Source organism: Falco rusticolus, chromosome 4, assembly GCF_015220075.1.
Source record: "Falco rusticolus isolate bFalRus1 chromosome 4, bFalRus1.pri, whole genome shotgun sequence".
NCBI lineage: Eukaryota > Metazoa > Chordata > Aves > Falconiformes > Falconidae > Falco > Falco rusticolus.
In genome coordinates, this window is record NC_051190.1 from 57,976,801 (window position 1) to 58,001,987 (window position 25,187).

A 25,187-nucleotide genomic window follows, 5' to 3' on the forward strand; every position below is an offset into this window, starting at 1 on the left:
ATTCCATGCTTGAGGATAGGAAGCAAACTAAAAAATGGACATGTGTGGACATACTCTTGGGCAACTGGCTCGAGGTGGCCCTACTTGAACCAAGGGGGTTGGACAAAGTGACTTCCAGATGTCCCTTCCAACCATTCTGTGAAGAATCAATTCACTGTGTGTGCTATATTTAATTAAAAAGTGGTTTAAATGAATGGTTTAAAGGAATATACCATTGTGGAAGATAGATGATTATATAACTATTGCAAGGAAAAATTAATCTTTTTTACCTTTAACTGTGTCACTGGGCTCTTGGTGATTGTTCACTTTATGTTTTAAAGCAGTAGTATCTACACAGAAAATGTGCAAACTGGTCATGTTTATTTTTTGAATGTGAAAGTGAAACAGGATTTCATTCTTAACATCTGTGCTTAAAGTTCCAAAAAACATTTAATGGATGGGTAACCTATAGAATGTGTTTCCTAATGTATAGACCTGATGAGGTAACAGGCAGCACTCTCAAAATGCATGTTTTCACTCTTTCAGGTAATTGAGAATGGATCCTCAATGATGCTAAGTCTACAATGGGAAGTGTCACACTTCGCTATTTCTGCTATGGGTGCCTTTTCACATCTGTGACCTGGACACTACTTCTCTTTGTTTATTTCAACTTCAGTGAAGAGAACCAATCCTTCAAGAATGTGCCCGTCAAGGGGCTGGAACCTCAGAGGCCATTTCCAAAAAAAATTTACCCTCGTTTTACGCGGGGGCCAGTTCATATACCTGAATTGCAACAGAAAGAAAATAAGATAGGGAATCCTCTTGGAAATCATGTCCAGGACCCAGTTAAGGGGGAGGTAGAATTCTCTCCTGAAATGGGTAAGTGGTGTTCAGTGTTGGTGGCAAACTTATTAGAAGAGCAGAAGAAATGAGATCCTAAGGTTTTTTGTAAGGGATCTTAGGAAAAACTGTATAATGAAGTAGTTTAGTTTTGTTAAAGTGCAGGGTGTACTAGTGGCTCTCTTCATTATGAATTACTTTAAATTTATTCTACTGTGTTTATTCCAAAATATACTATTCCTAACGTTTACAGTTGTGCTGTGTAAGTGCTAATGAGGAGGACAGCATTAGAGCAAGGTGCTGCCTTTAATGCAGTTCTTGCTTTTGGAAGCGCAGTGTATGCTTGCTTCGTATCTTACTCCTATATTTATTGGACTTAAATGCATAAACTTCAATTAGGTGCAGAGAAATTCTGCTTATAGGCGGTGATTAAAAATAGTGTGATAACAGTACACAATGAAGAGGACACATTGATTTGGAGAATATCCTTGGAGTATGAAATCATCTACAAGAAATGTGTGTGGGACAAAATTACAATGAAAGATTTTTGAAATGACAGTGGTCAGGGCCAAATCCTGCTTGCTTTGTACTAACAAAGGTCTGTGTGTTTCATTGGAGCGTATTTCATCAATGAGATGATTTGGTTTTGTCTTCCAAACTAAAATGCTTTGTATATTTAACTACTTACAGCTTACTCAGTGCTGTGTTCAGATGTGCAAACCGAGGCATGTTGCGTGCTGGCTTGCAAACTTGCTTTTAAGTCTGGAGGCAGATACTGAGCGTTGTGGTATTGGTTTCTGCTGCTTCTTCAGGAAATATGGCATAATAACCTTCATAGCCAAGAGTTTAATACCTTGATCTGTCTGAAGTCCTCTGTCATTACTTTGGATGAATGGTGGATCATGAGCTTCCAGAGTTAATAGAACTTTACCAAATGTCAATTTCAGACTTGGTCATTTGACCCGTGTGAATATATAGGAAAAATGCCAATTCATGTTGCTCTGTAGCATTACAAGTATTTATCAGTTCACTGCAAAAAGCATGAGAGCCAAGCGAGGTGAAGACTAGCCCAGGGGTGGCCAGTTCTTTCCAGCTATTCAGTATGGGCCAGGAAAGAAATCTGAGCTTCTCAACTGAGAATTGCCTTGATCTTCAAACCAAGTGACTGGTTTGGTTGGTGAAAGCCAAGGGGAATTATAATGCCAGGATAAATTCTACATGAATCATCAGGAGACAGCTGGTTCTCTGTTAAAATTAAATCAGGTGCTGCAGGAAAGGGCTTCCTGTCTGTCTGGTGTAGGGCAGTGATAAACATGTGAAGCAAAAAGAAATTAAAAGGAAGTTGGCATGTGATAGCCAAAACCAGTCATCTTGTAGGGCAATCTATCTCTTTTTTTTTTAAGTTTTTTATTAATATGTAAGAGCCACATAACACTGCTGAAGTATGGCCTAAAGTGATGTTTTGATTGCAAAGCCCTTATTTTCCAAGGGCTTTTATCTGCTGTTTGAACTGAAATCTTTCAGACCTTTTGCATACATTTTGGATGTTGTTCTTCATGAGAATGTTTTAAAAAATACTAGCACTCCTTCTAATCTATATTCAGAAGGTCAGAAAAAAGTAGTTAGTGGTTGGGTATGTATGAATTGTGGAATGAAACATTTGGTATGTGTTTCTTAAGCTCATGGTTTGTATAAAGAAAATATTTTTACACAGTGGCACAGTGTTACTGATGCTGAGTATGCAAGAATGGTTGGGCTCGGTGTCCGAACTGACAAGCTGGAAACCTTATTTTGGAAATGCATGTGGCTCAGAGGAGGAATGAGTGACGCCTTTAGACTGCTGGTGCCAGACAAGTGGCACTGGCATTGCCACTGTAAACAGACCTCATTCCTGCTCCCATAATGCAACGTATCCACAGTGGGAGCAATTACCCATGACCATGATATCCAGTCACCACGAGACACACTATCTGGGTTTATCCCAAGTCTTTTGCAGATATCACTACCCAGCGTTTCCCACTTGGTCCTGCACAAATGTCAAGGCATCAGCTTTTGAGGTGTTTGATAGTGCGTCTGCTTTGCTGTTGCTGTAATCAAGACTAAAAGCAACAGGGTCATAAATGTAAATGGTGGGAAGTGGATGCACAGAGTTCCCTCTAGTCATCTTGTACATAGAGGTAGACTGTTGCTGAAGCACAACTGGTAGTGACACAGCTGTGCTCCAAAGGCCAACCAGGACTACTTGTTTGAAAAGGAAGAAAGCTTCCAAACTTTTAAAATTACCTTTCTTCTGTTCTGTTTTTTAACCCATCGTTTTTTCTCTGGGCTTGAGCTCAGCTTTTGCGTAGCTGTTGAAAACTGGAGAACATGAGGTATGAAGGAAGGCTGAGAGAATTGTGTTTATTCTGCCATAGAGAGAAAGCTGAGAGGTGAGATTTTATTGCTGTCAACAGCAGATTAATGGGAGGCTGTAGGGAAGATGGAGCCTTCCTGGAGGTACATGGGATTATGATAAGAAATTGGAGCAAGGGAGGGTATTTCAGTTAAGTAAGAGGAAAAACATTTTCAGTGCAATGGTGGTCAAATGCTTGAACAGGGAAATAAAGAGGTAGAATCTTCATCCTTGGAGATACTGTAAGCTTTTGGAACATAACTGTACAAGTTCTGAGCCAACCTGCTTTTGAGCAGGAGGTGAGTCCACATGTCCCTTCTGACCTAAATTAGTTGTGATTCTCTGAAACATTATCCTGGATGTATGGTAGCATAAGTGAAGAACCCACTTACTACTTATTTTCTGTAGATTTTGAACAATATGGAGATGATGGACAGGGTGGAAGGAGATAAATTACATGATCTTTGCTCACTACTTGTACTGAAATTTCACTGAAGTTGCCTCTGTAGCTTGATAACAGCTGGAAGGGCATAGGCATCTCATCCTGTGCAGCCAGCTGAACAGGGACAAAAAAAAGTCATTGCTCTGCTACCTGAATTGTTGCAGAATTGGCTAGCAAACACAGGTCGTGGCAGACACTGCCTCTCCCTCCTCTTTTTTTTCTGTAGAAGAGTTAAGTACCATAACATTTTGTTTCTAGTCATGCTGACGGCTATATGGCTGAGTGAGTGAGAGGCCTATGGCACTGAGTCAAGGCAGGCAGGAGGGGCACTGAGGATTTAATCTTGGACTCTAGCAGTGTACTTACACCAGCAATTGCTGCCTCTGCCCTGCTCAGCAACAGTTGATGCTTCTGCTAAAATAATAAACAAATAGCTGACTCTTGCTATTTTGCTTGCTGTCAAAGTCCCAGGTGAGATAAGTAGTTTACAGGTTTTTTTATACCTATTTTTATGTTACTGCAGGCTTGAGAGAGCTACATGAAGTGAAGCTGCTAGTGTGAGGGTTTTTCTACCATTGTAAACGTGGTTTTTATTTCAAAAATCCCATTACAGACCCTTCATCTGTATAGACAGGTGCTGATACATTGTGCAGCAAAGTCTTTCCTCTGTTGCTGCTTTGATGTTGGTTTTTAGGTGGTGCTAAGAATTGGAGGCCATTTAAGCGAAGGGAGTGTGTCTGGTAAGGCAATAAACACAATGAAGCCATCAGTCTTTGGAGAATGATTTAATTTTATTACAGCTGCAAGGGCTACTCGTAAGTGCTACCTATTTGTGAGAGGTAACAAAAATAGTTGCACAGAAATACACTTTGCAAAACCAGAGGGATTTTTGAAGAACAGAATGGGGTTTAGGGGAGGTTAAGACATACCTTTCAATCCTTGATTGTTTCCAAAGGATGTTTTTTGAGCCTATTAACTGATCTTGGCTTGTTTCTTTTGCAGGAATGATTTTTAATGAAGAAGATCAGGAAGTGAGAGACTTGGGGTATCAGAAGCATGCTTTCAATATGCTTATCAGTAATCGACTGGGATACCACAGGGAGGTGCCTGATACAAGAGATGCAAAGTATGTACTGATTTTTGGAGAGACCATGGTATAATTTCATGTGCTCAAGGACTTGTTACATTATACCTGATGTAGTATTTAACATTTTTGGTATTATGTTTTTGTTAAACACTCTTTCAGCCTCCTATGTTGCTGAAGGCAGATTTTCAGCTATTCAAACAGGAGTGCTAGAGGCTAGGACCTTAAGTCTTTGATCTCTTCTGTCTTTTTTGACTGAATATTGTTTCTGGAGATGTGATTTTTTACCACCTGGAAAAGGTATGTGTTAAGTAAAGCCCCACACGAATCAGGCTCCATGAAAAAAAAGACTGCTACTCCTTGAAAGCAAAGTTTTTTCCTGATTCCTAAATCACTTTAAGAATGCTTAATGAAGAGCAGGACTGGATATAAGTTTATTCAAACTTTTATCATATTGTCATAATTTTTGTCAGTAGTAGGATTGGCAGACAGCTGTTTTGATGGAAACAAGATTCCAATGATAATGATTTAAAAATCAGTGTGGAAAAGGGATCAAACTTTGTATCCAGCAATACTAGGATTACATGTCCTCTCTCTCTTTCATCTTGCTAGCTGTGTACTCAGTTACTGAAAGCATGTGACAATATTCTTATTTTTTTAAGCTTCATTTTGAGCTAGTTAGTATCGTAACTACCAGAAGAGATGCTATGATTCTGTTTGGTACCCTTGAAAGATCATAGAATCATAGCATGGTTTGGGTTGGAATGGACTTTAAAGATCATCTAGTTCCCACCCCCCTGCCACGGGCAGGGACACCTGTCACCAGCCCAGGTTGCTCCGAGCCCCGTCCAGCTTGGCCTTGGGCACTGCCAGGGATGGGGCAGCCACAGCTGCTCTGGGCAGCCTGGGCCAGCGCCTCACCACCCTTGCAGTAAAGAATTTCTTCCTTATATCTAACCTAAATCTCCCCTCTTTCAGTTTAAAGCCATTCCCCCTTGTCCAGTCACTACATGCCCTTGTAAAAAGTCCCTCTCCAGCTTTCTTGTTGGCCACTTGTAGTACTGGAAGGCTGATATAAGGTCAGCCCAGAGCCTTCTGCTCCATGCTGAGTAACCCGAGCTCTCTCAGCCTGTCTCCATAAGGGAGGTGCTCCAGCCCCCTGATCATCTTCATGGCCCTCCTCTGGACTCACTCCAACAGGTCCATGTCCTTCTTATGTTAGGGGCTGCAGAGCTGAATGCAGCACTGCAGGTGGGGTCTCAGGAGAGCAGAGTAGAGGGGGGGAATCCCCTCCCTCGACCTGCTGGTCACTTTTCTTTTGATGTGGCCCAGGATACAGTTGGCTTTCTGAGCTACAGGTGCACATTGTTGGGCCATGTTAAGCTTTTTGTCCAACAGCATCCCCAAGTCCTTCTCAGGGCTGCTCACAATCCGTTCTTCACCCAGCCTGTATTAATTCTGGGGGTTGTCCCAACCCACGGGCAGGACCTTGCACTTGGCCTTGTTGAACTTCAGAAGATTTGCACAGGCCCACCTCTCAAGCTTGTCAAGGCCCCTCTGGACAGCATCCCTTCCCTCCAGCATGTTGATCGCTCCACACAGCTTGGTATCACCAGCGAACTTGCTGAGGGTGTGCTTGATCCCGCTGTCCATGTCTCTGACAAAGATGTTGAACAGCACCAGTCCCAGTACAGACCCCTGAGGGATGCCATTTGTCACCAGTCTCCACGTGGATATTGAACCATTGATTGCAACTCCTTGAGTGTGACCATCCAGCCAGTTCCTTGTCCACTAAGTGTTCCAACCATCAAATCCATGTGTCTCCACTTTGGAAACAAGGATGTTATGTGCGACAGTGTCAAAAGCTCTGCACGAGTCCAGGTGGGCGACATCGCTCTTCCCTGCTCCGTCAATGCTGTAAGCCCATTATAGGAGGACACCAAATTTGTCAGGCACGGCTTGCCCTGAGTGAATCCATGTTGGCTCTCACCAATCACCTGCTTATTTTCCACGTGCCTTAGTATAGTTTCCAGGAGGATCTGCTCCGTTATGTTGCTGAGCACAGAGGTGAGACTGATTGGTCTGTAGCTTCCTGGGTGAAGATGGACATTAGATGTTCCAGTGCCCAAGTTAATGAAAGGCTTTCACCTTCTGGATTATTTCACATTTGTCGTAAGCCTACAGAGGATAAAATAGAAGAATGACTGATGACAAAAGTGCTCTGCTTCTCACTTGAAGTCTTTGCTTGGTATCTGGATTGCCCTGCAAAAAGCAGATATTTTCTCTAATCTGTCTGAATGGATCTAGGGGAAGAAACGCGTTGCTGTAACAACAATTAAAAAACCCCAACATTAAATGCAGGTCTATTTATTTTTCAATTCATTTTTCTAGTGGTTTCTCTGCTTTGGGTGAATGTAATGAATCGTACTTGCTGAAATGTCTCGCCCCAAGAGCTGAGTTCATTCCGAGTCAATGAAGACTTTTCTTGTATACTTCTAGGTTTTCATTTATAATTTCATATTTTTATTGGATTTCCTCATGCCTGGCATCTTCATAGGGCACAGTGTCACAGATTAATGCCATACTAAATGTATGAACAAAATCTGAAAATAAGGAGAAAGAAAGAATGATCTTCTCCTTTGAGTGGGATTCAGCTTGCAGATTAAGATGCTTACACTTAAGTAACTGCATGTTAGTCAGTTGTATCTGCTTTTATTATAATTAGCAGAGATCCAGTCAATGCAGTTAATGAAGCATGCAGAGCTCTTCAGCTGACAAAATACACTTAGCCTTAGGGTGAGCTAAATACTATCTAGACTTCACTGACAGCAGTGACTAGACTTAATTGTCTTAATCTGCAGGCTGGATCCCAGTCTTCATTGTCTAAATAGGTATTTAGCACCACTGGAGGTATTCTGGGATATCCAACCTAGTCTCCAGCAGCTGGCCAATGAAGTTGTGGTTTTTTTTGTAGGCCTCATGTCATACTTGCCATTCCTGTATGTGTCTGAGCTATCCAAGGGTACTAGACAGTGTTTTGACAGCTTAAACAAGCTCTTAGTGTTTTCTCTTGTTTATGTTTTAAGGATCTGTGGTTCTTACTCCCACCCCACTCCATGATATCCTCTGGTTTCTAACAAGTAGCAATGTTAATTACAAGTCTGTATTATGTGGAGAGTAACTTATTATGCTGAGCCCTGCTATATAGGTGTTATATGCCTGGACTCTTAATGTTCAAGTTAGGGGTTCTTCCTACACATTTAATGTTTGCTTGTTACTTATGAAGTTTCAGTAGTGACTTCGCCCTTTGGAAATCTCACTGAAAATAAAGTGGTAACTATGTTTCTACTTGCAGATGTAGAGAGAAGTCCTACCCTTCCGATCTGCCATCTGCCAGTGTTGTTATCTGTTTCTACAATGAAGCGCTTTCTGCCCTGCTTCGCACAGTACATAGTGTCCTGGATCGCACTCCTGCGCACCTTCTTCATGAGATTATTTTGGTGGATGACAACAGTGAATTGGGTGAGGGAACCTTTCAGGAATTTTTTGTTCAGTGCTTACACTTCTTGACCTTCCTCTCTTTTCCTGTGCTTTACTGACTGGTCAGAATAAACATGTGGAGACCATTATGCAAAACCAACTTGTACTACTACAGTCAGTCTCCAAAACGTGCCAGCCAGTAGAGACGCATGATGTTCTGAGAAGCCCAAGGTGACATCTCCTTTGATGCTGGTACCATTTTACTGATGAACTTTGTATAATACGGACTTCAGAATACAAAAACAGGTTTCAAAGCTAATAGCGAGGGGTGTATATTTGTGGAGGGGATAATTAAGCAGTTGTTCATAGTGCAGCTGTTTTTAACAGTACTCTGCTTGGGCTGTTCTGGTGCTCAGAGCAGATTACACTGATCTTACAATAAACTCTGTGGGCCAATATTAACTGTGAACGCACCTGAAAGGAACTGAATGCACGTAGTCTCAGCAGCGATCTTGCAGCTAAGTTGATGTGGCACTATGGAAACTGTGTGTCAGTGTTTTGTACTTTCTCAGCATTTCAGACCTGTGGCTGCTGGGATCGGAGCTCAGCTTTCACTGGGAGGCTCTGCGTGGCTCTCGCACAGCCTCTTGTGGCCACCCTGGGAGCAGCCGTCCCTGGCTCTCAGTGGAGCAGCCTCCGCTCCCTCAGTCTGGGAGGGGCCCTGGAGAGGTAGAGCTTGCAGACTTGCTTTGTTCTTGTTGAAAGACTGATGCTTCGGCATGTTTCTCTCGAATGATGGACAAGGTAACAACAGACACACGATTCAACCGTTTTGGCCCTTCAAAAGCAAAATGCCTGTTGAGGAATGTGTTAGCATAGCAGTACTTGCCAGCAGGACTGTGCAAGTTCCCTGGTTGTCTCTGTGCAAGTCCACAACTGTTTGCATTTTTAAAATTAATTTTAGATTATATATTTTTAGTACATATAATTAGCTCCCTTGGTCTCATCGTTTGGTTTCTGGGTTAAGGTCTCACTTGCTCTAAGAGACTGATTAGATGTGTATAATGTAGAATGAAATTCTCTTCCTATGCAGCTAATTCATTTCTCTGAGGTCAGATCAAATGTTAAGATACAGGAGAAAACAAAGATCAAACACTGTCCCTTGTTGATGGGAATGTGTAATATTTAAAAGCTTGTTTTATTGCTTTGTGTTTTGGAAGCAATACCACTCTTTGCTACAAAGTCTTGTGCAATTTGTTGTTTTAAAGTTTTTTAACCTTCACATTCAGAACTAAGCTGACTTCAAAACTCAGTCTTTTGAATATGGTAATGCATTTGGTTAGTGCCTGTGTTTAGGCAGTAATACCAGCACTCTTCCGGCCTGTTGCTAATTTGAAGGCCAAATTAGGTTCAAAACATTCAGGTTGCTACTTTTGCCTTTCTGACTTCAAATGAACATGTTTTGAAGCCAAAGATGGGAGGAGATGTTACTAATACAGAGAATTACTGCTCTTGATGATGATACTACTGATGTTTGTGTTGCTGCTTAATTTTACCAAATGGAATTTTACAGCTGAGGAAAGTCAAAGTTGGTTTGGTGACTGAGGAAACAGACTTTGGCTGTAGCATGAATCTCATATGAGCTTGGGGAAATTGCTTAATCTTTACGCCTCTGATCTGTTTGTTTTTTTTCTAATTAATTTTCCTTACATACTTCCTGAAATGGTATCTTAGATGAAATACAGCCTATTTCTTCAGCTTTAAATATAGGAGCTGTGCTACACATCAGTGCTCTTGCATAAAGCTTGAGTCTTTGCATCTAGTTTTGCGTCAAAAAGCTTCTTACACTCAATCATCAACAGTCTTACTAGCTAAAGCAGGCATTTCCATAGCTCAGCTGAGCCCACTGTTACATTATTTTCTTTCCTTTTGCTGCAAGACAGGATTTCTTTTTCTAGTATAACCTCTTTTTCCCTGATTTAGGCTTTACCTGTTATGGAACAGCATACAGGATATTTTGAAGGCTGTTACTGGAGGCATTCTTCTACACAGAAGAGACTGAAGAACTGAAAAGGAGCAAACCGTCTGCAACTTAGTACTTTGAAATAATAACACCCCTGACTCACCATCCTAGATTTTTTTTCTTGTTTGAAGAAGCCTTTTTTACATAGATATGGAGCAAGATAATGGCTAAAGTAATTTTTGGAGACTGTCTACTGGCTAAAAGGGAGCAATTCTCTCCTTGGAGCAAAATTTCTCAGGCAGACTATTGAAGGAATTTATTGGATTATGTCTTTTAAAAGAAATCAGTATTCCCAGTGCGTGTGAAGCCGACACAAAAACCCATTAACAATGAAAGCACCAAAAGGTGTCTGAGACTAAAGTGCCTGTTGAGAATGGTCCATGATATACTCAGTCCCAGGCAATGACTGGGTAGTTTCTAGCAGAGTGGTCATTTGTCTGGGTCAGAGCTGTACTCTGAGAGCTTGTTAGCCATTAGGTACTTACTACTGGATCTTATATTCTGCTGCTCAAGGTCATGTTGTAGGCCTGGTTTAGCCATCAGTGTGGACACAGCTTTTTTTTGGGTTTTTTGCCTTCTGCTGTTTTCAGAAGTTTGCACATGCAAAACTTTACTCTTGTATTGTATGTCCTTTCATGCAGCCTTATCTGCATTAAGTGCTGAGTTTGACAACTGACCTTTTCTGCTTTGTACTAGCCCTTTGTTTTCTGCTGCTACACACTTTTTCCCTTGCTATGATACATCAGGTGAAGAATGATTCAAGCACTTGCTTATTTTAGGTTTGCAAATCCTTCTGTCTTGATTACTTGGGTGTCTCATTTGGGTAGCATCCTAGAGATGACTTATTTCATCAGCTTTCTAGGAGGCTTTCTCTAAAAAGGTATTGCCTGTTGTCTTTGGCATATGATGTCACATTAAAGACCAGGGGAGAGAATTCCTGTGATGCAAATGAATCCTGTCTGCATCTCTTCAGAGACGTTTTCTTTGTTCTAGAATATTCTCCAGCATTGTATTTGCTATGTGGTACCTTCTCATTCTTGATCTGTGATGCTGCCTTGCAGTGCTAATGCTGAGATCTTAACATTTGGAGTTGTTTCTGGGAATCTCCTTTTCATTCTTCTTGCCTGAAAGATCTTGTACCTCCTAAAACACATATATTCCTTTGGCAATTAATCTTGTTAACAGCAGTTTTAATGTTGGAACTGACATTCATCAGAATAATATTTATTCCAGCATATCTTCTGTTGAAAGTCTGTCTGCCCCTCTATACTGAGGTTCTCTGTTCAGTCTCAGCTGGCTTTTATGTTTTCCTTCCTCATTTTATATTTCTTTTCATTTATTCATAAGCTTATTAACTTATGTTTTTTCCATTACTTTAGTCTTCATTGTCCATTTTCTCCTCAGTGGTCCTACTTTAAAGTTAGAAACCACTGTCCTCGGGTGAAAAAAAAATTGTTACTCTTAAAATCGCCATTGATGTTAGTTAAGTTGCAGTAGTGCCTATAGACTGCAGTGAACTTTGCTCTCTGTCAAAAGCACATGCTTGCCAGCAGTGTCTTTGATCCTTTTGGATTTTAGAAAAGCAACCACCTGTGAGTGATCTGTACTTCGTATCGCTGTTATATCAGTGAAGCATGTACAGATAATGAAAGGTGTCTTCAAGCTTCTTTAAAGATGTCAGCATTTGTTTTAGTGTATGGAACATAGTAATTTAAATCACTTGCCTGCGTAAAAGAGCTTTCATTACTTCTGCTGCAAATGGCAGTCACCATGAGAAGAATTTGGAAATATTATTTCTTTATACAGTCCTTTTAGTTTTTTAGCAGCAGTAATTTCTTTTAGTATAGAGCCTAGAAGTTCCAGTTAACTTCAGCTGCGTTGTACTAAAGGCTTTGCAAACAGAACAAAGAGATAATCCAGTTTATATTCAGGAAACCAAGGCTAAGTATAAAACCTGAAATGGTGGCAGTGCATAAAAAGTTAGTTGAGAAAATGCAAGGAAGTGCTTATCGGCAGGAATGCAGTGGGTGGGAAGCCCAGTTATATGGTTCACTGTCCTCTTCAATGCAGGGTATGTACCTGCTTTGTCCGTGTGGGTTTCTGCAATGCAGCAGGAAAAAGTGAAGCAGTTAATAAGAAAATGTGGAAGAAAACAACAAAAAAAGGCTACAGAAATTGGAGAGCAGGTGTAGCATGTGGGATAACTGGCTGTCCTTTTGGTACTCTTGGTTTGAAGCTGTGCTGTATTGGGGTAGCTTTTTGATCAAGTTTTTGGCCCTTTTTGAGTTGAACATCTTGGGACTTTAAACAAAGCTTTTACAATTTCCATCCTGTTGTTGAACTTGTGTTTGTCTTTTCTCAGCTGACTTGAAAAAAGACTTGGATGACTATGTTAAAACTCAGCTTCCCAAAACCACAAAATTGGTAAGAAATGAGAAGCGGGAAGGCTTGATTCGAGGAAGAATGATTGGAGCCTCTCATGCCACAGGTATACCTTCTTGTTTCTCTTTTCCTTGCATACTTTGACCATATGTTGATTGGGTGACTTCTTTTTGAAGCGCACAGCTCCTGCAGATGTTAAATGTTTGACTTGTGATTGCCGCAGCCCACTGTAGGGGCTCTGCATGTTTTGCCATGTTCTAATCTACATGGCTTAGTGCAGGGGAAGAAAGATTCGGGGTAATGCTATCTTAGGTGAGAGGCATTTTAACAGTTCTTTTAGAATTTCAGTGACTTTGAAGGCAGTTAATTGCATTGATCTTTGGCTGTTATATTAACCTATGTTGCAACAACTACACAGTATCTTCAGTGATACCTGTATCATGATAATTGGAGACCTTAACGAGCATTATCTGCGTATTTAAATGTTTATATTATGCAGTTGATGGTGACCATGGTCTTTATAAAGCTTTCTCCAGTATTTCTTCATAGTTTTACTGAATTAGTTCTCACCTGAGATTTTTCTTTACTCAGTGAGAAGGAAGCAAGGAGGGCTTGGTGCTTGCTTATAGGTGAATAGAGAGTAGATATAATACATTCACTGTTTTTATAGTTTGTAATTAACTTTAGGAAATCTATGCTGTGTAAGAGGGAGCAGATATTTTTTCAAGTCACCCAAGCAATGACTTTGCAAATTTGGAGCCAAATTTGAGTGTCTTTTAAACATTATCTAAACTGTTGATTTGTATTTTTTTTTATTCCTGTGGAAGTTTGCTTTTGACAAAATGAGTTAATTTTTTAGAGTAGGTCAGTGAAATAGTAAAACAAAGCCAGTATTTGACAAAATTTAGTGAGGCAATATAGAATTTTCCATATTGCTGCCCTGAAAGAATGCCTCAGGAACATCTCCATCTGTGCTATGTATTGTGGTCACAGAATATTTTCTGCATGTTTCATGTAAAAACTGTTGCTCTAGAAGGGCAATCAGTTTCTTTAGTAAGGTACACTAATCTGGTTTCTAATTTGCCAATCCAGTTGTAATATTTCTCGTACAAGCTTTTCTGTTGTTGCAGTGAGTGTTAATTTGGCTAACTATTTGGTGCTTTATGTACACTTTTACCATAATATGCTTTCGGTTAAATTCTTTGGTGTCTGAGAAAGTCTGTGCTACTTACTCAAATCATTTTGAGTGGCAGACGAAGTCTCATAATTGTTGTTTACTCATTAACATTGTAATGGCATAATCTAGAGAGAAAATTGTGCTTGCACTTTCCAGTCTGTGCTAGGATTCATTAGAGTTAGTGCAATTGTAGCTGATTTTATTGCTCTTCTACACTGCAGGAGTCTTCCCCCGCCCCCATCAAATACTGTCTGTTCTTAATGGGTGTCTCATTATATTTCTTTGTTTCAAAGTTATTTTCATAGAGTCATTTAGGTTGGTGATCTTAAAGGTCTTTTCCAAGTCCAACTGTTAACCTGGGACTGCCAACTTCACCACTAAACCATGTCCCTAAGTACCACATCTACACATTTTTTGAACACCTCTAGAGATGGTGATTCCACCGCCTCCCTGGGCAGCCTTTCCAATGCCTGACCACCCTTTCAGTGAAGAAATTTTTCCAAATATCCAATATAAACCTCCCCTGGTTCAACTTTGAGGCCATTTCCTCTTGTCCTATAGTTTGTTATGTGGGAAGAGACAGACCCCACCTGCCTACACCCTCCTTTCAGGTAGCTGTAGAGAGCAATAAGGTCTCCCTGAGCCACTTTTTCTCCAGACTAAACCATTCCAGTTCCCTCAGCTGCTCCTCATAAGGCTTGTGCTGCAGACCCTTCACCAGCTGCATTGCCATTCTTTGGACATGCTCCAGTACCTCAGTGTCCCTCTTGAAGTGAGTGGCCCGAAACTGAACGCAGAATTTGAAGTGTGGCCATACCAGTGGTGGGTAACAGTGGGACGATTGCTTCCCGAGTCCTGCTGGCCACTCTGTTTCAGATAGAGGCCAGGATGTCATTGGCCTTTTTGGCCACCCGGACATACTGCTGGCTCACGTTCAGCTGGCTGTTGACCAGCACCCCCAGGCCCTTTCCTGCTGGGCACTGTTCCCCAAGCCTGCAGTGTTGTGTGGGGTTGTTGTGAGCCAAGTGCAGGACCCAGCACTTCTCTTTGTTGACCTTCATACAATTGGCCTTGGCCCATCAGTTCAGCCTATGCAGATCCCTCTGCCGAGCTTTCCTGCGCTCAGTTTTTACTTGGTTGTTTTCTTTAAAGCTCTTTCCCATCTCTTCCACATCATTCTGGTGTTACATAAATTTTATATTGTGTCATAAATTCAGATTTTTCAGACGAACTGAGCCTGAAGGTATCTCAGGGATCAAATTGTTCTCTCTGATCATAGCAGATAATCCCCACGTAAGCTGATGGGATTGAAGTGTTCCTTGATCTAATACTGGTAGATTTGGCTATGCTCATTTTGGGCATTCACTCTCCTTTTAAACTGGTATGAATCCACGGTCACTCTAGAGCTAATGAAATAAGGGCATGCTCTATGCTACTCTATATTCAGGAACTGAAATGTTGTGGCCTGTGTCATGGATGTATGCAGATTAATTCATCAGAATGACTTGGTTTAAAATCCATAGATTCAAGCTGCAACAATAACTGGATGGATGCTGAAGTGTAATACGAAGTGAGCCCAAAGCAATTACAGTTAGCGGACAAAATCAGTTTTGTCATGGGGATAATTCATCTGGCTGAATATCTGTCATCTTTGGCGGTCTCTGTAGCCTAACTTGGGTGTGGGAGCTGCTCTGCATTAGAACCAATGTACCTCCTGACTTTTAGAGTGCTGGTCTGGTGACATTTCATTTAAAGTACAGTAGCTCTGCTGAATCTCAATAGAAAATTGATGACTGTAAAGAAATCCAAATAACAGCCCACTTGAGCGATTCATAACTAAATGTGAATAGTCAGGCTCTACCTTCTGCCTTTGTGACTGAACTAATCCCTGTGGAGTCTCTGGTTTGTTAGCGCTTCCGAGTGCAGATGGTGTTTTCCCCTCTGTTGCACAGGGTGGTGAGGATGCTGCTGATACTCTGCTGCTGATATAATTGCATATGTGTTTGTGTGTTTCACGTTACCATGGATCTTTGTGTTTTGTGTGCTTTGGCCTCTGTAGGGAAAGTGCTGGTATTCCTGGACAGTCACTGTGAGGTGAACGAGATGTGGTTACAACCTCTACTGACTCCCATCAGAGAAGATCGCAGGACTGTGGTGTGCCCTGTGATTGACATAATCAGTGCTGACACGCTTACCTACAGCTCTTCCCCGGTTGTGCGTGGAGGGTTTAACTGGGGCCTGCACTTTAAGTGGGATCTTGTTCCTTTGTCAGAACTGGAAGGACCCGAGGGAGCCACTGCTCCAATCAAGTAAGGTTCCTCCCACATGGTGTGAAGCTCTGTGTAACATACAGATGATCAGGGGCACTTCTTAAGCGTTATGGAGTGTTCTCTGGCTGTGCAGTTTTAGAAGCAGGTGCCTAACCTGTCAAATACCTGGCTTGTTTATTTTACTTAGAAATAGTTTTGGTTACTATTACCTATTTCAGTTTAATTTTTCATATTTAATCATGATTTAGATACATCTTATTAGTTCAAGAAAGCACACTTCTAGAGAATGCTTATATAACAGCAGCTTTTGCTAGAGGCAAAAGTCTTAAGGAACTTAACACTATCCTGTATTAAATCTCTTCAATAATTTCACTTCTGAGCTATATGCATTGATGGTTGTTTCCAGTGTGTCGATGTGTGTCGGTCTTAGTGATGATGTTGATAACTGTCTTTGTGCTAGTAATAGCCTGCATAGCCCACTGATACAGGCTTTATAATTTCTGTGATGAAATGCTAAAGAATTGCTAGATTGGGAAAATAAATTTTTGTGGTCATAGGAAGGTGGTCTCCTAGGTGATGGGAGAGAACATCAGAACATATGGTAATTTCCGATGTCAACATTTTTTTTTGCTTCAGAATTTAATCTATATTTCTCATCAGACAAGCAGTTATTTTGGCATAATGCTTCCTAAACGAACACACATGGATGTGAAAACCATCTTTAAAATATGACTTGTCTCTTTGCACAATGTGGCAAATGCCTAAAAATGTCTGTTTGAAGCCTGCCTGTATTGTTTTTGCAGTCTTTTGAGAATCATTCTGAAACAAAAGTCTTGGTAAAGCTTAACACTAGGACTTGGAAGTTATGTTCCTTAATCTTTTAACCATTCATGGCTGTCGTGCCTGGACAGAACTAGCAATATTTGGTTTCTGCTGGACACGGAACTGTTATAAAATGATGTCAGTAAACACTTTTTTTTTTTCTTTGCTAGTAGCAGACACATATGCTTTGGACATGAGAATAGCAGTTGTCCCTTCATGAGAAGGGCCAGTGCTAGCAGAGCAATGGCAAGAAGCTGATTGTGCGTTTTCTAGTTGTAGGTATCAATCTTAGTACAGAATTCAGGTTTCTAAGGTGGAAGAACTCTACCTTTTATACAAACTGACTCCTTGCAGATGATGTGGTACTTCTATAAGACTTGGAAAGTGAATCAGAAATTGGGCAGTCTCATCTCTCTTTGATTCTCTTTTCTTGGACTGTAAATGAAGAGCGTTTTTAGGCTGATGCAAGCAGCTCCAGTGCAAAGTTCTCTGCTGTTGCCTGACAGCTCTGCAGTTAGTGTTTCCACATCTACCAATCCCAAGATTTGGTCTGAGAAGCCAGGAAACTTCTTAAGTTACTTAACCGTTTGGCTTGTTTGGAAAGTGTCAGTGTGGCAGCTTCTGAAGGTAGAAGGCAAAGGACAGACTGGGAAAATCTGAATGGGGAACCAGCTTAGAATGTCTTAAAATCCTGATTCTGTTAAGAATTGTTTTCGCGGTTAGTCAGGGGAATGCCTGAATGTTAAGTCTTGCTGTGTTCAACACTGTTGCATTCCTTCAACTCACTTTTAGGAAAAACTCACATTGAAAAGACAGAACTAACTTTATAGTTACAAGGAGTCTAATCATATAAAAAGTTTACATTTTATTCATATCAGAGTGACTTTTGCTACTTAGAGGTCACTGCCTGCTTTGAGAAAGAAGCTAGATTGGCAATTAACCTTTGAAAATGGCTTTCCATCAAATGGAAAGTCTTACATTTTATGTTTTAGAGACCTTCATAATGAAATATTTTGGTGTCAGGGATGGAAAAACTGAGAGCAACCTTTCAAGCCAGGTTTTAAAGTGACAGAAGCTGTAGCAGAAAATTATGTGAGAACAAGCAAGGAAATCCAGGCTTAGGCTTGGTTTCATCACAGGTTTTTATTAAAAAAGGATGAGAAAAAAGCCTGTTCCCAGCCCACTGTGTGTTCCAACCATCATATGTAGTGGGTTTACTTTTTTAAAAATTATTATTTATTTTTTAATACTCCTGAAGGGCATCCTATATTATAACTTTGTGATACACTAGCAATTCAATCTAGAGCCTGGACAATAGGGATCACATATGGATTTTTACAAAATAGGACACTGTTCTAGTAACACAGGCAAGTTGAAAAATTTGGAAATGCTGAAGAGAACATCTGTGAATATAGAAACTGTAAATGACTTGCAGCAATCAGTTTATTGACATCAGTGATGAAACGAAGCTGCTCCTGGTATTTAAATTCTATCTGTGAGACAGAGTAGTGTTTCTTTTACCAGCCTCCTGACTTGTATAATTTGAATTTGGTCCTTGTTTCTTGATCTAATTTAATATGGCAAAGTAATGTGTGTTCTGGTTTCTGCTCTTTCTGCAGTTCAGTCAAGCCTGGTCTGTATAATTTGCCCATTTAAGGGGTGGAAGAGCACATTGTGTGCAACGTACACGTTTGTAACTGTAGGGTAAATAGCTTCTGGTAAAGACAGATCTAATTAAAGGCAGCTCCTAGGTTTCACCGTAGAAAGCTTGATGGACTTGCACAAGTTTTTAAGTACTATTTTTTTTATTTTTTTTTTAGTAGAGAGACAGTCCCTTTTTTCCTCTTTCCCTGACCTATGCCTTTTCCTCAAGTTTACGATGTGCAGTGAAATGTTGTTTATAGGTATTGGAATTATGAAAGGACACAAATACCACTTACAGATGGGCTTTTGAAAACGTTTTGAGACTATAAGTGTGATCTGATGATTTCTAGTGTGTGTTATGTCTGTCTAAAGTCAAGCTTTGGCACTAGCAGATTCAGCTAAAATTACTTGTTTTTTTTCTTTAAAAGAAAATTAACTTCTTTCAATGTGCCTTTTTAGGTCACCTACTATGGCTGGAGGCCTGTTTGCCATGGATCGTGACTACTTTAATGAACTTGGACAGTATGATAGTGGCATGGACATCTGGGGAGGAGAAAATCTGGAAATATCTTTTCGGGTAATCTAGCTTTTCTGTGTATTGGAGTATGAACCTTGGTGTCTGGCTGCTTCTCTGCCCTGTGTAGTTTCTTTAGCACTGGAATAGTTATTTGCACACAGAAATTGACATTTTTGTTCCCAGGAAGGATGCTTTCAGTGTCCAGTTACTGCCTTTACAGTAATCTTCAAGTTAAGCTTTAATGGGAATATTAAAGAGAATTTTGAGCTCTGTAGTTAAATGTTTGTTCCTTTTTCTTTTTTCCATGGAACATTTCATGATACCTGTAGAAAGACGTAAGAAAAGAAGAATCGTACAAATGCATGAAGTGAGTTTATAAGTAGTGTCTAATGAATTTCATAAGTTGGTTAAGAAAATGTGTGACTCAAAATTAGCTTACTTATTATCAACGTTGCTGTATTTCCTTAGACATGTATTGGGCTTTTCAGATATTTCAGTCTCCTTTTTGAGAGCCTGGAAATGTACCTTTTTTTTTTTTTGTGTAACTGAATTAAGAGTAATGTAGAGGAGCCAGCTTGGTTGGAAAAATGAGAAAGTCATAATCCAGAGATTTGAGAGTGATACTTCATTGGGCTTTTCCTGTATTTTGTCTTACCTTCCCTGTCATTCTACTGAAAGAAAAACAACTTTTTGTGCTCAATGTCATGTTTACCTCTTCACTTTTGTAAAGTGGATTCATCAACGGGTTTGACAAGAATCTGCCTAAAAATGATATGCTGTCATGACAAACACAAAAAGGGGATTAAAAAGTGAAGTTAACATAGAAATAACCCCAAAACCAAACACACAACTCCCAAAACTTCAGCGAAGTCTGTCCAATTGGTCATGAGAGAAATCAAGATTAGAGCTCAAAAATAAGAACTGGCATTTCATAAATTGAGTGACTTTAAAGGGATGTGTACTTGAATAAATAAAATCTTTCAAGTTTTCAGTATAATATATAATTATTAGGTATCTGAGTAGAGGTGTATGGAGTGTGAGGATATTATTGTTGTTACTGTGTAATATACAGTTTCAATTGTAAGCTTTGAAAAACTAGAGTATATTCGGAGAGCTTTATAACATCTAAAAGCTCCCATCTCCCTGGGGGAGAGTTGTAAAGTTTAGTCTTTTATCCAGGAGGAGTTTTTATAGTTACTTGATTATAAACCGCTAATGTGAGAAGCCTTTTCTGAGATTGGAGAACACGTTAGTCCTACAAAGAGCCAATGATGAGAATTTGCTGGAAGCTGAAATTTAAAAAGAAAAGAAAAAAAAAATAAAATAATGAAAGTAGACTGTAAATGCAGTCTCGACCTGGGGTGCAGTGGAGTTGGATTAAGGCACCTGAACGTACCATCTGAATCTGAACAGTATTTCTGATTTCCCATACACTTAACAGAAACAAACAGCTGTGCAAAATAGGTGCTTATACTTGGTTGAAAAAGCTCTCCAGGCTCTCTTCATACTGACTGATCTTCATTATTTGTCATGGAAGTGCGGACTGTAACTCTAATGTAGCTAAATAAGTTTAGATATCTTAATCTGCAAGTTGAATTCCAGCCTATGTATTTCAGTGTTTGCTAATAGGTCATTAGAACATAAAATTTTAGAAAATTTTCTATTTGTTTCATGAAAGCCATGACCTCTTATGTGGAGAATTTGATATGGCAAAAATAGTTCTTTTCTAACCTGAGGATCTAATAATGGATTTGTCAGAAAGAATAACACATAGGACAACTTGCTGACACCTAGTCCTGTCATCAAGTATAAACCTACCTAAGAATCCCTCGAGGAAGGGGAGGAGGCAGTGAGCCTTGTCAGTACATGTACAATGAGGTATGTTCTGCTTTTGTATGGACAGATCTGGATGTGTGGTGGTAGACTTCTGATCATCCCCTGCTCCAGGGTGGGGCATATTTTCCGTAAAAGACGTCCCTATGGCTCACCAGGGGGACAGGACACTATGGCTCATAACTCACTGAGGCTGGCACATGTGTGGATGGATGAATACAAGGTAAGACACAATTCTAGGTCATGAAATAAGGTTATTAATTGGCTTGTCAAAGGACTGTATCGCAGTGGTGTCCCTTAGCACCTCTAATGAGGTCATCTTTCTGTAGTCTGATTTCCTAATGTTAATTTTGATACAAATTCCTAAATTGTGTAGGATTGTTGTTGCTTTTGAGTGCTCACGTCTCCTTGCTGTTACTTCTACTGCCTGCAGGAGTTTTGATTTTGTCTTTCTAATGAAGGAAAAGATGAATGAGTTCTTGTAAACTCTGCATTGCTTTGTGTCCAAATCAGTATTACATGGCAGCCATATATTGCTATAGCTCTTCAGGTAGTTTCCATGCTGGTGAGATGGGATTTCGTTGGTTGTTTGCTTTCTGTTTTAATTAGCAGTCTGATTCTTAGCTTGTCTTGCCCTGGAAGATCAGTCAGGATTGACTTCTGGATTCAAGGGCAAGTGTATTCCTCCCTTGTCTTCAGGTCTTGGTACTGATACTTTTGAATGTTGATCAGGTTTTTGCAAAGCCCTCATCTCTGTGATATTTGAGGATGCTTTGCTTTGTGAGGCCATAGAGTTTGCTGTGTGGCCACCTCCTGTGGTCTCTGCAATTTCTATAAAGATGTTTTTTATTAACTTTATATTCTTTCGAGGTTTATGTTTCAAACCCCATCCTTTATCTTGATGTTCAGTCAGTTTGAGGAATCTATTAGGGGTCATTAATTTTTATCTCTATTCTCCATAATGCATTGGTAGATTTGATCTATTGCTTTCCTTTTTATTGGTGTCTTGGCACAGTTGTTTTGTGATTAATGATGGCTTTCTCTGAAGCTTGGAATTGACTCTTTGTTATAATTTCCAGTTAATACTGCTTTGTCCAACAAGAACTTAAACTGCTGATTCTAGCAGTCTCTTATCACAGATTTGTGTCCTGAATGTTTCCAGCTGTTTCTAATCTAATTCTCTGATAGTTGCCAGAGACTGTCCTTATGACAGATTTACGTATGGAAGGCAAGCCTGGAAATATTTTTGTTTTTATAAGTGTAATGCAAATATTTAGGGCCGGTGTAATTTGCTGAAGTGATTATATGATGAATAGGATGAAGATAAGACTTAAAGGATCTCTTTTGCAGCAAAGAACAAATGCAGTTTTATTAAACACTGATATAATGGAAAGGAAACAGCAAAATTTTCATAAGTCAGAAGCAAAATGTAGAAGTAGTAAGCATGTATACAATGGAAATAAATAATGCAGAAAAGGTAGGATACTAAAATTTGAACTTTAACCAGGAAAGAGACAATTGGGATAGCAGCTCTACTTTCCTGAAGCAGACCAATTTCTGATAGTGATGTCCAGTCTCCTTCCAAACTTCCTCAGAGCTGTCCAACAGTCAAATGTACTTAGTGCTTCCCCTTCCTCTGCTATTAAAATAGCAGTGATACATTCAAGTGCATCCAAATGCTCAAAGATCTTGATAAGGACAGATGTGTAATTTGTCTTGAGTTGACGCTGTCTGTCATCTGAGTATCAGACAGCAGTAGGTAATTGAAAACTGTCAGAACAATGTTATGGGAAGTAAATTCCAGATGTTACTAGAGATTAATCCAACAAAATACCATAGCTCAGTGCCCTGAAAACTGATTTCTAAATAATATCTAGTAAATGAGTTCATGTGCAAATACAATGCCTTTTCTATGAGCTCTGTAAATCTAGCTGGAATTAAAGATTCTACAAGGGGATTTTTCTTGTAGTTTTGGTAATAGTATTCATGCCACATTGTACATTCATGAATTTCTCTTTGTCCTCATTGTCTCTGCATTAGAGTTGAACAGCACATAAGATTGAGGTGGATTAATCTGTCCTTGCCTAACCAGGTACAATACAGAGTATAATCATAAATTAGAACATGAAAAATTACCATTGTGGGAGTCTTTCTGGAGATGATGCAGATGAACTGGAAAAACTGGGCTTCACAGAAAGCCCACGTGGCAGTTTTGATTCTTTATGTGAATAAGTGCATGATCCCACTGAACTTCACAAGATAGTCCTATTTGTAGTTCTATTCTGATATGGAGGTTTTTTACCCCTGGTGAAAGGCAAAATATACTTGAACACCCCAGCAATGAAAACCGTCAATTGAACAATCAATTTAAAGAAACTTCTGCCAGATGAGGATGACAATGATAGGTACATCTGCTTCTGACCTAATGACTAGCCTTTATTGCCAATGGAGTGTAGGGCTGATTTGTTTCTTCCTCAAGTTGGCATCTAAAAAAAGGTCAGCAGATTTGTGCCCAAGAAGTGTCTTCATCAAAAAAAGCAGTCTAGAAAGATTATCTTAGAGTTAGGGAAGATAAATCTTGCCTCCTGAGGCACTCTGAATACTGGAATTTCCTCATGCCAGTCTCAAACTTAATTGTTGAAAGCCCTAGTAAAATGAACTGAAACTTTGGGAGTTCTGCCAACAGGAAAAAGTTGGAAATCAATAATCTGAAATTCTTCTCCCCTTTTTCCCAACCTGTTTCTCTTAAATACAGGAGCAGTATTTTGCTTTGAGACCTGAGCTAAGGATGAGGAACTATGGAAATATTACCGACCGTGTAGAATTGAGAAAAAGATTGAACTGCAAGTCATTTAAGTGGTATTTAGATAATATCTATCCTGAGATGCAAATATCTGGACCCAATGCTAAAGCTCCGCAGCCAGTTTTTATTAATAGAGCACAGAAACGACCAAAAATAATCCAGCGTGGAAGGGTAAGAATAACTTTCTTAAAAATATATAGAATTCTGGTTTTTTAAATCCATGAAGCATAGTTTTAGTTTTGCAACAAGCTGTCTTGAAAATAACAATATTTGTGTCTTTAGACAAAGGCAAATCAGTTTCACTCTGACCTGTATTTCAGGTCATCTTCATTCTAGATACTACTAAATGAGAGGTTTTTTTACCTCAAAATTCTGAGTTACGAAGTTCTGATTTCTTCAGAATGCACTTTCATGGCTGTTGATCTGAAGATGGATATGGATAGAGAGAACTTTGGCCTGAAATATTCATGCTTTGTTGGTTTATGATAAGAGTAAAATATAATTAGTTTCCAAACTCATTGCTTTTACTGGATAATTTTCTGCAAAGATGAACATTTGCATCTGAGACTGATGATGGTTTTTCTAATCTTGACTGTTAGATAATGAACAAAAATGAGTTTTGCTCCTTCTTTATTTCAAAGTAGAAGAGAGTTATTTACGTGTATTCATGGAGGAAATGATGATTAAGTTCATGCCTTAGCTCTGACACCTATGTTTATGGGTCTGTAGGCAGGCAAAGCCAGCAGACAGTTGTAGCTGTTCTATCCAGTGCCAAATTTGTCTGCTATGTGCTTCTTATGCTTCCCCCCAAAAATGGATAACTTCAAACCCAAGACCGCTTTCTCAAGTTCTTCTCTGTGAAAGGGAAGATCTTTGAGTAAACAATTTCGTGTGCACATAGACTATGGTTAGCAGATTCCCTTCTAGCTCTAATAAGTGGAAGCATTAAATAGTGCCATAGCCCTCTCCCCAAGGTAACACAGGCTGCAGTGGCTGTTGACAGTTGCTGGCCCTGCACATAGATACAGGCTGGAGGACCTGAGTTGATGCAGAACCTATTGACATCGTTAGATTTTTGCTTAGAAGCAGCTGTCTGGGAATTACAATTTGTGCAATATTTTTTGTATCCCAGCCAAGCTCTGAAGTTATTTATTAGGGCAAACATGCGTAGTTTCCCTGAATAAAACTGATACAATGGGCCAATTCCTCTAGTTGTTAAATGCTGTTATTCCCCATGTCAGACCTCCCCCCTGCCCTTACATTTAATCTGCTTTCATCCAGACAGAAGTTTAACTAAGGAATTGCTGATGTGGGGGAGGCTACTTGAGGGATCTGAGTTCCTTAACAACACTTAGGGGGAAATCTTCCTAGCAATAATTCCCCATCGTTTAATTTGGAAAAAAACTTTATGCACCTTTTAAAAAGGGGGAGACAAGACATACAAACACATGGTTTCTTGGTTCTCTGGGGTTCAAGAATTATACCCAGCATTGTATGGG

At 39.8% G+C, this 25,187-nt stretch overlaps 1 protein-coding gene across 3 annotated transcripts in view; it reads left to right on the top strand.

Moving 5' to 3' along the window:
• Positions 1-25,187, top strand: part of GALNT11 (polypeptide N-acetylgalactosaminyltransferase 11) — a 56,612-nt gene that overhangs the window by 16,277 nt on the left and 15,148 nt on the right. For 2 of the 3 annotated variants that reach the window (XM_037387001.1, XM_037387002.1), the window contains exons 2-9: positions 526-858; positions 4,656-4,779; positions 8,093-8,259; positions 12,603-12,728; positions 15,859-16,108; positions 18,995-19,112; positions 20,956-21,108; positions 23,641-23,859. In XM_037387001.1, the coding sequence (XP_037242898.1) occupies positions 564-858; positions 4,656-4,779; positions 8,093-8,259; positions 12,603-12,728; positions 15,859-16,108; positions 18,995-19,112; positions 20,956-21,108; positions 23,641-23,859 (1,452 nt within the window). In that variant the 5' untranslated portion in view covers positions 526-563. The remainder of the gene's footprint in view (positions 1-525; positions 859-4,655; positions 4,780-8,092; positions 8,260-12,602; positions 12,729-15,858; positions 16,109-18,994; positions 19,113-20,955; positions 21,109-23,640; positions 23,860-25,187) is intronic. The other variant, XM_037387003.1, reaches the window with a different exon arrangement.